This window comes from Aquila chrysaetos, chromosome 10 (genome assembly GCF_900496995.4).
Source record: "Aquila chrysaetos chrysaetos chromosome 10, bAquChr1.4, whole genome shotgun sequence".
Lineage (NCBI taxonomy): Eukaryota > Metazoa > Chordata > Aves > Accipitriformes > Accipitridae > Aquila > Aquila chrysaetos.
This window is the reverse complement of record NC_044013.1, coordinates 7,951,505-7,969,601: the sequence shown is the minus strand read 5'-3', so window position 1 is coordinate 7,969,601 and position 18,097 is coordinate 7,951,505. Positions and strand designations below refer to the sequence as shown.

The 18,097-nt window shown below is 36.5% G+C and overlaps 1 protein-coding gene across 4 annotated transcripts in view; it reads right to left on the bottom strand.

Annotated features, from left to right (window-relative positions):
* The window catches only part of NAALADL2 (N-acetylated alpha-linked acidic dipeptidase like 2), a 503,669-nt gene that overhangs the window by 87,951 nt on the left and 397,621 nt on the right, over positions 1–18,097 (bottom strand). For all 4 annotated transcript variants that reach the window (XM_030028786.1, XM_030028785.2, XM_041126840.1 and 1 more), the window contains one exon: positions 10,166–10,312. In XM_030028786.1, the coding sequence (XP_029884646.1) occupies positions 10,166–10,312 (147 nt within the window). The remainder of the gene's footprint in view (positions 1–10,165; positions 10,313–18,097) is intronic.

Below are 18,097 nucleotides of genomic sequence, written 5' to 3'. Positions count from 1 at the left end.
TGAAATTAAGTAGCTAAATATTCATATTATTCAATACAACAGCTCAAGCAATCAATTGAACATCAAATGTATTTTGTCTTGTAAAGCACTGACTCATTAACCTTAACAATTTCAGCATGCTTTCACTACCAAATTCAACTAAATCAGCATCCAAGCGAACAGATGGACAATGTATTAATGTATTACTGGTGAGTACTACACTGAGTAACCCCTGAACATACTGAGAAATTAAAAAGCACTGATTTATGCTAAAGATGGACAGAAAAGAGAAAACATGTTGGTCAGAAGGAATATGGTATGAATAAACAAAAGGATAGCTACTATAAAGACAGTATAGCCCATGAGTGAGAAAAGCAAGACACACAGGCAGCCATGGCTTGGACCTACCTTCACAAGTAGTCCCAAGACAATCTACTGGGGACTGTTTGAACTGTATTTTGTTGCACACTGGCAGTTCGTCACTTGTCCATGAAAAAAAATGAAACCTCTCTCTTCACCTGGACACATCTAACTCCCATTGCTACACCTTGTTGACCACAAAGTTCTACTACAAAGTTCATAAAATCTCCCAGTAGCAAATGCAACAGCACCAAACTCTCTAGAGACAGTTTAGAAAAAGGAGATCCTGGGTTCCCAAGCAACCTGCCATTCTGAGGCTGATACATGTTTGCTCCTTTGCAAGGGATTTCTGGTATTCTCTGATACTGTAAGCACACCAGTACTTTGATTCTTTCATACATGTGTGAAACATCTCCCATAGCTCCCCGTGGACGCAGCTACCAGCTGTGTATTTCCTTAAAAAATGTAACATATACCAGGGAGAAAGGAGGAGTAAAACAGGGAAGGAGGGGAACCATGCACAGTCATATTTTGAGATGGAAAAGCTACCGAATTGCGGATCACCACAGCAACACACTGCTGTTACGCAAACTCCCTATTAGTCTAGATACAGAAGGGGAAATACAGCTTCTGTTTAGGGTAGGAATCTCCCTGGAATATCAGGGTCAAACAACTGGCGCTAATTCTCTTCTAAGGACATTCACGCATATGGCATAGGCCTGGAAGTTCTGTTTTGAGCAGCTAAAGCTAAAGTAAGTATATCATGTCTTCATAGATGGTCTACCCTAATCCTTCAAAGAAAATGATGTCATGATGATTTTAATTGACGTTCTTGATAAATATACTTGGATCTGATAAATTAATTGGTACTGGGTGACACTTAATCCAGGAGGACATAAATAATAACTGAAGAAAACCAGCATAAAATTTACCAGAAGAGCCTGGTCAGCTGTACATCATCCAAGTAGTCAGTCAGAAATCTCAGGAGAGTAACTAACTCTTTCCTGCCTGGAAAGGGACTGGAGGACATACTGGAAGTAAAGGAGAAAATTATCTGGATATGGAGTAACAATGAGATTAACGACGTGATGCAAAATGTTGAGATAACTGCATTAGGAATACAGACATCTGAAACTTCAGAACATAAAAATTGATTGACTTTAAGCACTGTAACTGTTTGACCAGTGAACTACATTAGTGATACAAAAATGGCTCTCAAATAAGGGATATCATAGATCAGACAACTGATGTTTGCTTTATATATACACACACGGGTACAAGGTTGTGTTTGTGCAGTTAAATTTCTCACTTTACCCAAAGTTTGCTGACAAAACTATACCACAGACTTTGCTGCCTTCCATAATGACACCTTGATTATATATATAAACAGATGCATATAAAAATAAAGCATGTGTATATACATATAACCTATAGAAATAATCATTGACAAGAACTTTGCTAAGAGAGAATGTAAGAGAACATTGGTCAGAAATTTACAGTGACAGTTATCACAGTTTGTTCACAATACATCCAAGCTGCTTCACATTACAATACATGTTAGATTCCCAGGTAAGTTGCAGCTCAGACACTGTAGTTAGAAGACAGAGGTTGTGTCTGTCTGTCACTGGGGATTACCTGTCCTTGAGTTTGCAAATTGTTTACTGGTTATTTTCAGCTTTGTTGACATATACAGTCCTTTCTGTATCAGAGATACAGAGACAGAGAACTGTTCTTTCAAAGAAACAGTACCTTTTAATAAATTCTGGCAGCCAGAGAAATGGTAATAGCTCACTGGTAGGCAGAAATTAACTTCATTTTCATTGCTTGTTTTGTGAAATCTAAGAAACAGTGTGCTGGAGATTATAATGGTAATGGACATAGGTATTCACGTGGCAGTAGCCATCCACTACGCTACTGAATTACCAACGCTGCAATGATCGATAAGGCAGCTGCAAATCTGAAAATAAAAAAAAAGCCTCCAAATGCTTCCTACAAGTTCCACTTAAATTAAATTAAACTTCTCACAGAAGCTAATTAATTAGACACTTTCACTGAACTAAAATTAAATAATATAAACATCATGTCAAGGTCATAACTGGAACCAACTCAGTACATCAGTGAATCAATAAAGATAGGGAACAGACTCTGGCCCAGCGTGCCCAAACCAGCTGACTGGATAGAGTCCTTACCCTTTACCCACGGCCAACACCCAGAACTTCCCCATGCCACTCTGATTTCTACGAATTTGTATGTGCAGTTCAAAACTTTACCTTGACACAAAGAACCCCAAGAAGTGAAATAGCAGCTGAAGGTCCCCATAACACAGGATTAAAATGGTGCTCCTAATCGCTGACACCTGAACCCCACAACTTACAGACATTCAGTACCGTTCCCACACAGACAAAAATCGGTATAAACACCAGTTTCTCATTCACTTTTAAACAGACACAAGCCAGATGCACTGAAGACCACTCCATACTGCCTAAGCCCTCCCTCTACACTAACACAAGCACATGAAAGAGATAAAAGCAGCATGCAACATGGGAGTTATTTTTCGGTAAACTAGACCCTAAGTCCTCTCCATCAAGGACAGCTCCTCTGTTTCTTTTCTTGTAACAAAGAAAACTTGGAAAGCTTTTGATTTCTTTTGAAAGCAGTGCATGATGTGTCAGTCTAAGCATGTAAATACTGAAATCAAGAAACTCCAGTAAGTTTCCCCAAAGAGTGATAAAAAAGGAAGAAAAGAGGGCAGGACAGGGGGAAGGGAGGGAGCGGAAGCAGATGGTAAAAACAACTGAGAAGCCACATTCATCGAAGAGTTAAGATTTAGTAGCCTCTGTTTTACACCAGTGTGGGCGAAAATCACTTTTAAGGGCTCTAATGAAAGTTGAAAGTTACCTTCAAAAAGTTATGCATATTTCAACAGAAATAAAAATCATTATGCATTCTCTCTAAAGAGGATACAATCTCAAACTGTCAAAATTCTAAACTCTTCTACATATATTACATACAAATGCCTTCTATAAAGAAACCTCTTTTCATTTTTCTTCTAAATTAGCTTAGTGGTCCATGGTATTACACTATCTTGGTCTAGCCTGTGAATAATGTGACAGGTAATTTTTATACTTCTTGCCTGTACTTAAGTTTGAGTGAAGATACGGAAAACAACTTTTATGGTCTAGGTGTAAAAGTAAATGTTCTGTAAGCCCTGCATACCCAAACTTGGACAGCTACCATAAAATATTTCATGCTAAATATGTGTCCATCAATAAATAACAAAAAAAGAGGGTAGATTTTTTTTTTTAATAATGTGCAGTAACTTGTTTTTTCTCAAAACAAAATGATAATGTTAACATTGATGTAATCTACCTCATTATCACAGAAGGGATTTAAGAGTCTGTGTTATCAGATAGGATTCATTATGTAATGGGATGCACTGAGAAGGATGAATAATATGCAGATAACATAGGAAATCATCCAGCTATAATTTAAAAAATTGGATTCCTCATGAAACTGTCGACTGCAATGACATAGAAATGGATAGCAACAGTCTATTTCCATCTTGAAAAAAGCTCAAAATACTCCTGTACCAGCTTAAGTTTGCAAGCGATCGGAACGGCTTCAAAATACTGAACAGTTTAATGTTTTTTGATTTACAATGCTGAAGAAACAAACAAATCTATAACTGGAACCACACCAAATCCAGATTATATTTTCTCTTGTACCCAAACATTAGGCAGCCACAGCAAGGTTATTCTTCTCAGTCTCTGTGATTTACTTATGTTCCAGTGCTTCAGCAACTATGCTATAAACTGTGCTAGGAAAGACATAATCAAAATGAACTATCTTGCAACTATGGGGTTGGTTCCTTTCTCTTCAGTGAAGAAGCCCACTACTACACTTCCAAATACAGATCTTTTTAAAACTACTTTCCTCTGTCCCCTTTCATGAAGGAAGAAAGGCAAGTGTGGCCATCAGATTAAAATGTTGAGTCCAGCAGAGCAAACTACATTTTTAAGGTGCTCTACCAGGAGGAGGGAAAATGATATGGGGTGATGCTCATATAAAAAGAAAAACAAGGCAAAGCTTAAAGAAATAAGGGAGAGAAATAAGAGAAACAGAAGGTGGTTAAAAGAGGAAGTATGGATAAACTGCTGAAGTTCTGAGTCTCTCTGACAGGTAAAACTATGGCTAGAGACAGGAAACAACACAAAATTTTCCAGACCATGCTGTTGGGTCCTGCTATTATTTTTATATAATAAATGCAGTGTAAAAATGAAAGGAAGGATTTCTGCCAAACAACATTCTGGAGAAGGCCAGAGACACCCTTGACACCCTACTGCAAAAGCTGTGTTATATTTTAAGACATACATGTGGTACATTTTAAGACGTAAAATTAACATTAATCTGTTTTATGTAAATCAGCAGAAAGTTCTTCGACAGAGAGAGGTCACTCAGCAGTTACAACACTATGGAAGACTCGCGTGTCCTCTCTCCCTATACCTCAAAAGTACTGACACACATATACTTCGCATAGCAGAATCTGTCTTCTCCTTTCCATGTTCGATGAGGCCACTAAAGAAGCAGGATTAGGAAAATAGCCCTTAATTTTGCCTCAGAGTTTCAGTGATCCTGTGGAATCTGACTCTCCTCCTCCACAAAAAATACCCTATTTGAGCACACCAGCCTTAAACAACTGGTACCATAAACACGCAGAAGCAGCCCTCATCAAAATATATCCCAGCAAATTTAGCCCTTCTCAGTATATACTGCCTGAAATCACTATCTGTATAACCAACAGCTGTGTAAACAGCAGCTTACATTTTAAATTACATCTTTTCTATAACAGGTGATGCTTTCATTGCAGCTAAAAAGTAATGGGGCAAAAACCCCCTCAGATCCCCAGGAGATTTATTTTACTCTGCCTCCGTAGTAGAGGTAATCTATACTGCTGAATAAAGCTACAACTCCAGTATTAGCTCACTGTGATGAGATTTATATTCCAAAGAACTTTTTGAAAAGTTCACAGATAAAATTCCAAAAACCGTACCAAAAGTTGAAACATTCACACAGTTTAATAAAATGATTACCAATTGAATACCTTGCTCTTTTAGAATCCTTCTCATGTTTATGCTTCAAGCCTTTCATCAAGAGGTAGCACTGCTCCATTACGCAAATGTGTGAAAAAAATACTACGGAAAGACAAAAGCTAAACTGGGAAAAGAACCTAAACTTTTTGAGTGCAGTGGTTTGACCAGAACTACAAACTGTTTGTCAGAAACATCACTTTGATTACGAAAGGTGCTTTACAGATTTGGATTAAATACGCCACATAGTACCACTGCTAAACGCTGTTCTACAGCAACAGAGAAATCAAGGAGTTTTTTTACTAAGTAAAAAAGTAAGTTTGTTTTGGTTCTCTGAACATGAAACAATTTCCAATCGAGTTTCAGAGGTATTAAACACTCACAAATTCAATTGACATTACTCAGAATTGTGGGAACTCGGCATATTTTATGGCTGAAAAGCCTCAGCATGATCAGCTAGAACGTGTGTCAAACAACATTTTGAAGGATTTTAGTTTCAAACGACTTTGATTATAAAGAAAGAACTTAGGGATCTGAGCAACAAGTTCTGTGCCTCCATATGGGCTTTCTACCCATTGCCTCAAAACCACATCAATTGTATCCACTTTCTGAAATAGATCATTCTATCTTCACAAAACAACTTCTCAAATTGTGTTAAACAGGATAACTCAGAGTATTCTGGATTCATGCACCTTTTCCAATCATGTCTCCAGTTATAGGAAATTTCGTATTAGTTAATAAGTAAGCGTTCACTGTGACTAAAACCACTTTCTGTTAATACACCCACAGATTTGAATAATCAGCCTTTTATTGTTGTAAAGGTTAAGTTTCAATAATTTTTAACACTTTTTTTTGTATTTTGTAGAGGTGATTCTCAAGAGCAGAGTTGAGTCTACAGTGAATGTTGCTTCATATGGAAGAACACAGTTATCAGTCACAGAACTGAAATAAACCATTTAATACCAGAATTTCCATTAACGTGCAAATTTAAAAAGATGCCAAAAGCAACAGAGAAGTACAAAAAAAGATGTGTAAGGGAAGAGAAACAAGGTAAGCTATTAAGTGATAAAGCAGTATTTTCTATTACACAGACACACAACCAATGTATATCCTTTCAGAAAGAACAATGAAGAATTCAAATAGAAACTGCATGCATGCTCTTCAGATCATATAACACCATATCCAGTGTTTTCAGTTATTCCTAATTTACAATCAAGTAACCAAGAGCTGAGCTTCAGTCATGTTGCTTACAAAATAAAAACACCACAGCTGACGAATTTACATCTAAGACACTAAGCAGAATCATGATGAACAGTGACATATCCAAAACCATAGTTTTGTCCATTATATGCATGTATTTTATATCATTAAGGAAGATATTTATGTATTATACCTGTTATACCATTTTTTGGTTTGAAAATACATTGTCATACAAACATGACTAGTATTTTCAAGGGCACAGAAATGGTCCACATGTGAAAAAAAAATAAAATCAGAATTTACTCACTTGCTCAAATCTGTTATTCCTGATGTACCAACGATCATACGATCGAGTAACTGCATTGATATCTAGTTCTTATTGCAGTGCAGAGAGTAACAAAGACAAGTCTGTGATCTAAGACCTCTTTACTTAAGAGCTGCTCGCTCTTGTTGATGTAAAGCTAAATGAAGAAGTTTCTAATGTTATTCTCCATTGAGCTGAGGACTAATAGACATATAATCATGGGCTTTCAGTAGCAGAGAAACTCAGTTTTGAAATCAACATTACTTCTCTCTCTGGAGGCTCTACATGGTCACTTGGATGTAAATTAATCATTAACTTGAATAGCATGACTCCTCCTCAAAGTAAGAGAACCTGCAGTATTAGGAAAAGCTGATCAGCCTTTCTCCTAATACATCACAAATCAGAATGTGACCCTCACATGGAGGTAAAGCCAGTGTACCAGAGGTTAGGAGGAGAGGAAGGCTTTCTTCAGGAACTGCAAGAGAATCCTTGGAAATTGGGTTAATATTATTGGGGTTTTCCACTTGAGAAATTCTTCCAAGTTTACTTCTTACTTGCAGACTAAAATGCCGCATATTTTCTGCTAGTAAATAAATGAGCTGCATTTCACTCTGTGCATTTTTATACTAGTGGTTGAACACTTAGAATGCACTTTACTAGCTCACAGATCTGACCACATGCATTTGCCATGCAGATTTAACCTCCCTGAGGCTGTGGCTTACTGTACTAGGTAATTTCAAGCAAGACAGTTTTACTCACTCTGCTGGTCTGAATGTTTCCTCTTACAACTTTTATTTCCTCTTATTTACTCCTCAGGTTCCTGCCAATGAAAAGCTTTTACAACCTTCTGTAATCCTTCTGAGGATTGGCGTTACACTGACTGTGTAAGAAATGCATTTCTAAAGCTGACCTATAACTGTTGCTCTGCAGGCAGACTACAAGGCATAGGTCTTGGGCTTTTTTACTCTAAACCAGGGTTTTTTTAGTGTGGAATAGCGTCAGTTTTATGTGACACTGCATGCTGTCTGACAGGTGGATAAAGTAAACAACTGATGTATATTCCAAAAGAAGAGAATTTCCTGAGTAGGTCACAGAAGTGAAAGAGACAGCAGAGGAAACCAACCTGGCAAAAATGATAGTCTACAAAAGCACGTCAAAACATCCCGTTTCTGAAATCTGTTCTCCCAAATCCAAATCCTGTTTTGCAATGAAGCTGACAAAGCTGAGGCATAGTTTAAAAAGCTGAATGGCTTGGAAACAAACAAGCAAAAATCCCTCCCTGTAACTCAACAGATTATTTGCAGTCACTAACCTGCACAAGAGAAATTCCTACAATGTTTATTAATATGGCTGTAAATCCAGAATAATTTCTGTCTGCATTATAATGGTACTATCCCTGTTTGATACAATAAACAGAATCCCCAATAAACAATTGCAATAAACAGTAAACTGTAAACAGATTGCTTGTCTGATAGAATATAGGAGACACAATGAGCCTATGTTTTGAAGGACTGTTAATAATCAGTACAATAAATAACAAAAATATAGCAAATAATCCAAATTTAATCATTCTGTGTAACTTCGCTTTTAGGAAAAAATCCATCCTCTTGCCAACAGAAGTTTACACATTTTGCTAAGCAGTTTTATTTCTCACATGAAATAGATCTCATGGGGTCAAGATCTCCTACAGTCTGAGAGGTGCAGTACATCAACTTCAAGACTGCAGATTACACTTATCACGAGTTTATTTCTAGAACATTATTTTGCAAGAAGGACAAAAGCTGACTTTTCAACAGAGAATCAAATTTGCTGTGTCATATTGAAGCAAATACGAAAATACTCTCTTATGATTTTAATTACATTGCTGAGTCATTTTGAGAGACAAAAATGCACATCTGCAAAGTTAACTGAACACAAAGAAAAACTTTGGTAGGATTGAAATAGACAATAGCCAAGGGAACCTTCAGTGTTCATATCGTAAACATTGCTGGGAAATACTTATTATTTTGATATACTGAAGTTTGGAGATTCTTTCTCATGCTATATAGATCCTATATACACAGATCTGGAATGAAAACTATGTGGAATAGCTGCTAAGTGACAACAGAGATCTGCACTGGACCACAAGCCTGTCATAAACATTGCACTCCTAGGTCTTCTGCCTTCACATTTTCCTTACAGTCTTTGCCTTGTGTTTAATCTGAAATAGAACACTTTGCCTAATAGGTGCAATGATGTTTAGAAACAGAAGCCTCCTTATTTATATAAATTCTTGACTTAATCTATTTTAATTTACACAACAACATGACAACAATGCTCCAATAGTTGGCATATTTCTGTTTTGGTTTGCATTTCTGAAATAGAAGCATATTAGCATGCAGTGCCAGGAAGCATTCCAGCTCAACTCAGCTTCAGCTTTGTTCTTGAACTTGGAAAGATGTGCACAAATGTAGATAAGCACAGTGCAAGAAGAGAAATGAGGGGAATATGAAGTCAATGCATTGTTACATTTACAAGAAAACACAGACCTTTTCTAATGACTACTGTATCTTGAAAAAACTAATGCCAGGCTTCCTGATCCTCAGCTGACCAACCGAGGGTACATTTGAGCTGTCCAGGTGAAAACATAACCTACAGTTGTGAAAGCTGAGGAAGGACAAACTTTCCTAACAGTTTTTCTATGTCCAGTTCCAACCTGGTCTCCAAACAGCGTAACACACCTCTTCCTTCCACTTACCTTGCAGAGGACAATGGACTGAAAAAGAACACGGTGTTTTGAAGACTCTAAACAAGCATACAGGTCTGTACAACCAACATATATACTGGAGAGTCATATTTTGCCCACAGTATGAAAATGGATATAAAATTCATTTTGAAGGCTGTCTAATCCTACCGTGCAGGACAAAAAAACACATCAAAACTCATTTCCTCTATGTTGAAAGCAGTTTGAGAACTTGGGTTAGATAATATGTAACCTATAACACTATCAGCAATATTAACATTTTAACATAACATCCTCCCTTTTGGTTTTTTTGCTTTTCATTTGTGCTAAACATTTATCTGTTTGTTTGAATGCCATAACCCTATAAAATCAGTCACTTTGAAGCTCTGTGTTAATCCACTTACAGGACAAAACTTTCCACTACAAAATGCTTGTCATGTAAGGATATAACCTGAGAAAATCTAATTCTATCTTTCTGCCATTTTCAGTTTGTCCATTTTTATTTGTAACTACCTCTGATGTTTTGATGTCCTCATAAGAAAACTGCGTGGCAGGTACTCCGAGGTGGTTGATGAAATAATCTGAATCTCCCTGTATCTGCACAGAACTGACATTAGATCCTGGACATCTAGTCTTTTCCACACAGTTGAAGCTCTGGCTCTGAAAAACAAACACAAATCAAAATTCTACTTACTTATTTGCAACCAGACTCTTGACAACTTGTATCGATATCTCATTTACACAGCATTCTTTGGGTTGAAGCGTTTTACAAACAGGCTGGAACTTACACTGGTGCAAACAGGTATTAGCTGATTCATACTTAGTAGTGAGTGAGTCTACAAACCTTTCACCCCCTATTGATACAACCTGCATGCACTCTTTGGGATTGGACATAGCAGAGAATGAAGAGTGTGCTGCAACAGGGCTCAGTCTTTCAAAGGACAATGAAAGTAATATCTAATTGAAATGGTAGGAGGGGCAAGAGAAGAAGCTTTTGGTAGGCACGTAAAATGTCGCATAATGGGCAGGAGACTAGAGGTCATCATGGTGCCTTTTGGAAGCATGTTCTGAGATCTTTCATGGCTACTAAGGAATCAATTCTTTATTCAGTTAATAGCATGCTCTCTAACAGCAAAAAGCTGAATCAGATAATCATATTCAAGATACCTATGGTCTATGAAATCCTGGCAATGTAAAGAATTTGCTGCAATTACAGAGTAAGGGTTCAGAGAAAACCAGAATTAAAAGGCTAAAGACACATGAATACACATTTTCTGGGTGAATTACTTAGAACAATTCTAGTCAGTGACATGTTTGTATTTCTTTCACATAAGCATTTAATGGTGAAATCTTAGCAACGCAACGGTAATAAATGTAAAATGAAAACCGGAAAACAAGCCCAAGACTGAGTGCTACATACTAGTGTAGCTTTCAAATACATCAGGTAATTAAACACTTAATAAACAGTATACAAAAAGGCTTTCAACATCTACTATAGCAAATAAGATACTTAGGTTTCTTTTTAAAAATGTTAGGAAGTTGAAGTACTAGAGATTATTTACACGTAGCTAACAGTTTATATAGTGTAACATAACTTCCTCAGACCTACCTACTAAATTACTAGCTTGCTACAAGAACAGTGTAAGATTAGTTCTCCTTTAATACTAAAATACACCAGATTCTGTATATTAAAGTTCCTGATGTTAGCCGGAAAATGTTTTAAGACTTAGAAAGAGACAAATCTTGGTATTCTTCCATTTTTAAATTAGCATGATTATTGCTTCACAGTTTCACTTCAGTGCTATGAAGAACGCAATTGCATATTACCCAGTGTAAATAAGGGCTGCAGATTCTCACAGAAAACTATTGTAAAATACCTTCAAGAAATAGCTTCCATTTCATATGTATTTTTGAAAGGTGCCTATATCACTCTCTCTTTTTGTTAAACATTTCTTCACAATTGTGCAAGGTCCTTCCAAAAAGACTGAGAGTTACAGTCAAAATAGAAACAAAAGATCACTTCTGTATGTGCAGTCCACCTCTAGAAAATACTATCCCCTTTAAAGATATCCATGGAGCAGCATGATTCACAGCAGCCAAAATTCTGGCTCTCCATGGCACAGTAAGAAAAAAGAATAATAAAAAAATGAAGCATTAATGTAGCATTAACCTTAGGCATCATTTGTAAGTCATAGTTGTTACTGCAGACAAAGGTTTAAATCAGGGCTTTTGGGGGATTTTTTAGATTTAGATTAAGAGGTTTTCTTAAGTTTTTAAACCTGAAGATACCTCTTTAATTGCAACTTTTGTTCCTGTGTTTCACTCCCCCTTTACACCATTCTTGAGATGGTTTCAATCACATTGAGAAGACATTTAACAACATCACAGTGCGGCTGTTCAAAGACATACCAATCCACCTGTAATCTAAAGAGTCTCAATAAAGTCAGTAACCTTGTTTTTCAAAACCCGAAGCTACAACAGAAACAGCAGAAGCCCAAACTATATACTCATTTCAAAAGGTGTTTTTAAATAACCACACTTTATCTTCTACAAACTGTCCCAGTCACAAACACTTATAGTGCACATCCACACATAAAGGCATGTTTATAGTTTTATGCACATATATGCACAGAAGATCCATTCTTAAGTGATTGGTCCTTTCAGGAATTATAAGATGTTTAAGTATCACACAGTGTACTATACTACAGTGTAGATTAGACTATCTCCTAACTTCCTCATACTGCCCAACACATCTGGTCAAGTTTATAAATGAGTAGTCTGTTCTTCCTTTAATATTTAAAAGTTTCCTGAATGATGTGAAATACAGCATTTGGTTCAATAGGAAAATCTCTGAAATAAGCAAAAAACCCAGAGCTACCTACCAAAGGAAATCACAAAGTTAAACGACCAAATTAATCCCAATAAAACTGTTGGGGAGAACGATTCAATACCAGAAAAGACAAAGAGCACTGAGGAGTCAATGATCCATAAGGAAGCCACATACTATGCAGAAGGATCTTGCCTTTCTAAAAAGACCTGATCCTAGCTTGGTAAACACAATGGCATCAAAGCTCTTCAAGGTTAATGCTACTTGCACCTACTCAGGTTAAGAATTTATGTAACTATCGTGACTATCCAGAACTAATTTTCAAGAAGTAATCAATAGAAGGGATATCTTGAAACACGGTAAGGACCATCAAAATCTTAATATATACCTCACAGAAGTAAGGAAATTGAGCAGGGAAATAAATGCACCTCTTTTTCCTTGTCAATCTATATCTTTATACCTTTCACTCTACTAAGCGAACATTAACCTTTCATCATCTCCTGTGTATTCATATCTAGAACTTGTTACGGGATTTTCAGAAAAGGACTACTGCAAGCTGCTTACTGGAGGTACAAAGGTGGACTTGGAATTTATACCTGGAATTCCCAATTGGAGAGGAGGTAACAGAGGGTAATAGAAAACGAAAACAAGGTTTCACGCAGTGAATAACATTTCTCACAGCAAAAAATGCCAGAAATTTTTAATCTAATATGTGAGAGGTCAACTGGTATAACTGTAGAAATGAACTTCTAAGGCATTTTCCATTAGTGTCATCTTACTATACCCCAAAATTGTTGGCTACCTATCGAGAACATTAGAAAGCTGGATCATTATCGTCATCTACTAAGCAGATTAGGTTTCACAAAAAAAAAAAGCAATCAAGCTTATAGATACTGCAGGGACACGGCTAATTAACAGAGTATTTTGATATTGTTCCCCCTTCTGTATTTTTGCTGAGAGGTGAAGATGATGGTAGAGTCAGTTAATTCTGAATATGCACCAACCCCCATTTCTGCTAGCATACCAGGAACCGAAAAACTAGACACCTTTCTTTTTCAGAAAGCCAAACCTGACTTTTAGCCAGCATTCTGCCCCTTCTGAAAACACTTTACTACATTCAATTTTAACTATTCAAAAACAATCTGTTACTTTGTTGCTCACTATAGCAACAACGAGATATTGTTTATGTATGGAACTTTACATATGAAATGTTTAGAGAGTTGGTTAAGAGTACAATGAGATACAGTACTTTTTGTTTTTTTACATCACCAACGTTCATGGTAAAGCATTTATATTTTTACAACAGCACTGTTCAATTCAATAGTGCTAGCATCTTAAGAGTTTAACTGCTTTGTTCAACTTTCACTGTTCTGACACACAAGCCCCTGATAATGACTAGTTCACGAACAAAAATTTAACACTGCACTAATATGGGAGAATGCTTTCTGTGCAAGATACTGTTCTCTTCCAATTTATTTTTGTTGTTACTCAGACTCTACAACACCAGCTTTCTTCTTTCGCAATGACTGCAAAGTTCACGTAGTGTGTTTTGTATTCATTTAAAAAAATGAAACGTTTCCCAAAATTAATGAACTTTAAGACCAAGAATAATAAGGTCCTACACTTAGTAAAAATTTCCCATCAATGAAGTGTTGTTAAACTAACAGGCAAGCTTTTAACTTAGTCAACGCAAGAACAACAGCTCACCATACAGCATGCCACATATTTCACATACAATAACAAATCAAAGCAAATAAGTTGAAGGTATCAGCAAAGCAAGCCTCTTCCTCCACCCATCTTACAGTTATAAGAAAAGAAATTGAGGAACAATTACCTGGAGTAAGATCCAAAAATGAGATAGTCTTAGCATGCAGAAGAGTGACGGCAGGCATGGGAATGATGGGAGATGGGAGTAGGACATTTTAGGCTCTCTGCTTGCTTAAATACGGGTGTCTAATGCCATTTGAGATGTCGCGAGGCATTCACACAGACTTAAAGCAAGACACAGGGGAAAGCTGTATCTTGCTGGATCAGCATCTGTGGGAACGAAGTGTATCAGACCTCAAGTGGGATTAAATTTTTTTTTGTTTATAAGACTGAAAGGAGTTCCTTTATTTATACAGATTTGCTTGTCAATGTCCAGGTAGCTCAGTCTTGTATTTATTATTATTGTTTTGCAGGTAAAAGTAACATCAATTAAGTCTAATATCAATTGCATTTATAACATTAAACCCAGCAGCTAGACACATAACTGAAGCCATACCTACAAATACCTGTTTATAGGACTATTATCCACAAACACTGGCTGCGTCAGTACTTGCTGCCTTCATTTCCTTCCCTCCTCATCCTTACCTAGGAGAACCATCCTAAACCTTTGTTTGATCTTTTTGCACTGAAGCCACCACTGTTTCTGACACAGAAATTAACTTCAAAGTCCACTTAGTTAACCAGTTGGAAATATTGTTCTTGTATCATGTGAAACACTCTCCTACTGAAATGTACAAGCACTGTCTCAACTTTCTTTCAATATGCAGCAGTCAGGAAACCAGGAAAACATCATTTCCCAAAATTGTAACTGCAATTTATGACAAGCAGGACAGCTTCCATGCTTGGCAGCAGAATGCTTGATCCTTATTGCAAGCCAAGTAGGCATCTATGCAGAACAGAGGTGAAAAACTGACTGTGAAAAAAATTACTGCTGCTAAGAAATGAAGGTCACTCCTAAGCAAAAGACTAGCAGGGGATGCGGGCCATGGAATTGACAGGGGTGGGAGAGAAGATTACGCCAATGCCAATGTCCAGAAACACAGCATTTAAAAGCATTTTAAAGTTCTTCAATGCCAAATAATTTGTTAATCATCATGTAATAGCAACTGCGTATCACTTTGGCATTCTGCTTCCCCCCCCCCCCATCTGCTATTTTTGCATATTTAAATCTAAAATGGTGTCATTTACAAAAAAACCCCTCTTTATAACTCCACAATTTGATTAATTTTAATTCTGATAGTCCACACAATCTTTCCTTTCATATTTGCAAAAAACAATTCGTGAGTTGCCAGTTTGGGAAAAAAGTTTAATTGCTATGCATTACTTCACCAGTTGCAGTCAGGTCCTACTTAATGATCCTTTAAATGTTAGCTTTTATGTAGGCAAAGAAAACCAAACCCAAACCCAAAACAAAACCAACTTTAAAAATGCATCTAGAATAAATTATCAGCAACACGCTCTGTAAGAACTAACTCCCTGTTGTAGAGTAGGCAAACTACATTTCTTTTGCTGGCTAGTCTTACAGTAAAGCACACCTAATAGCACTATTTAGATCACTCAGTTGCTCAGGCTGGTCTCCACTGTGTCAATCAAGCCCTCCCTTTAGACTGGAAGGAAATCAAGCCATGTGCTTAGGCAGTAATCAAGGAGTGGTTCATGTCAGTGGAAGGATGCACATGCTATTCGTAATTGAATAATTTTATTTCTCTGGAGTTCATTTTGGTTTTCAGCTTCATGTTACAGGTTTATATTACAAATTTGAAAAAATGAAGAGTACCATATGGCCCATTAAATACATTTAATTTGGGTTAATGTTATAAAGTAGACCTGACACATCTAAAGTATAATCAAGTGGTACTTCACTGCAGACCTTATTCTACCACTAATTAGAGCTAAGCATTCATAGGTGCCTTTTGCTGCTATGTTAAGATCCTAGTATAAATAAAAGCCTATATTAAAAAAAAATAATAAGTTATTGGCCATTTCTACAGTTCACCTTCCACCTAGAGACATGTACCTGTCAGTTCTGGTTACCCTCCTTCCTTTATGTGAATCCAGCTGAAGTTAAACCCTTAGCAGCTTTTGAAAACGGATTAAAATGTCTAAGTAGTTTTCAACAGGACAAATAAAGAATGACCAACTATTCTTACAATGTGTCAGTGATCCCAGCTTCAGAACTACAGCAAGGAAGCTTATTCTTCATGAATAATCAATCTCTATTTCTTGAGCTGAATCGCCACCTGTGTTAGTAACTGGCGCAAGGCAAATGCATTTAAGAAGCTGAAGCATGATAAGACCATCTTGATGAAGTAAAATTATCTAAACAAAGAGCTACAGAATTTATTAAATTAATCACAGACCATGTGAAAATGCAAAGACAACAGAGTAGCATCTTTATTACTGCAAATGTGTTACGCTAAATCATCATCAACAGGTAGGAAAGGCCAGAGAAGCTGCATAGCAAAGGATTCACAAGTATATGTCTCTCATCCATAAAAACCTGCTACACTCTGACAAACAAATCATTAGAGTAAGAAGGTTCGACAGCTCTTAAAAAAATATTATGAGCTGTTTGCTTGCCCTGACTACCAAAATCGACTGAAAAAAATCATGGAGTTTTTAGGAACTCTATTAATTCAATAGCAAGCATACTCCTCTGTTTTCTCCCATCTGATTATCTGGTTTGGCTATAAACATCCTGCTTTGCTCTCTGCCTTTGCTGATTGATCGTATATATTGCTATTAATGCAAATCAGCTGTTTATAAAATTATTAGGGAGATTTAATACAGCACTTTCCCCTATAGACCTCAAAGTACTTTTCAAATCAACTGAAGACAAGCAAGGTACCTAATATTTCAGTCTTGCTCAACATCACAGAGCAAAACAACTACATAGAAATTAAATGCACAACATTTCCCAAATTCTGAGCCTTATCAAACTGTCATGATTCAAGTACGTACATAAAAATAATTCTAAATTATATCCACTCATTCTTTCTCTGCATGGGGAAAAAGAAAAGAAAATCTGAGCGCGCTGATGGTAATTCACATGCTACATACAGAGAATAGTTGTGGTTTAAATAGCCTAAATGTTACACACCACTAATGTGATGTATTTGCCTATTTATACAATCCAATCATCTGATTACCTCCAGTATTTTAGGGACATAATAAAAATATTAAAAAAGGGATGGACAAACTATAATGTTCTACCACAGACAGTGATATTGTAAAAAGCTGTCATTTCAGTGCTTGTGTACGTCTTTTCCATCCATTTTGGCCATGACAGCAAAGTCCAAAAAGCACGTACAACCCTGTTTCACAATGATCTTTGACTTCTTGATTCTGTATAAGACATTGAAACACAACTGAAGAGCTGATGGTACTTATTTTACTTGCTAGCACATTTTAGTCAACATTTGTAACAAAGTACAAACATTAAAAAAAAATGATCACTCTGTAGACCAAGCCTGTAAATGTTCAGAGTAAGATAAATATGATTAAAACTACACAAAGAAATCTTCTGAGGTGGAGTGACTAAAACCTGCTGCCTTTAATTAATTTTATACTTAGAATAAAATAATTAAAAAGGAGTAAAATGTTGGATCCATAGTTTCTCAGCAATTATTTCCTTCCACCTCATCCATATTTTCATTTAAACATGTATGAAGTTTTACTGAAAATATCTGAAATCTGACCATTATTAATTGACCTTTAAGGGCAACATAAAGACTCCTAGTGAAATTGTTCTGTAGCGCTGCAAAATCAGTCACAGAAAAGATGCATTTAACTCTCAGAAATTTCCCTAGTTTTGGTTCTTCAGTATTATCACAGTAAAACGAGAGATGTTG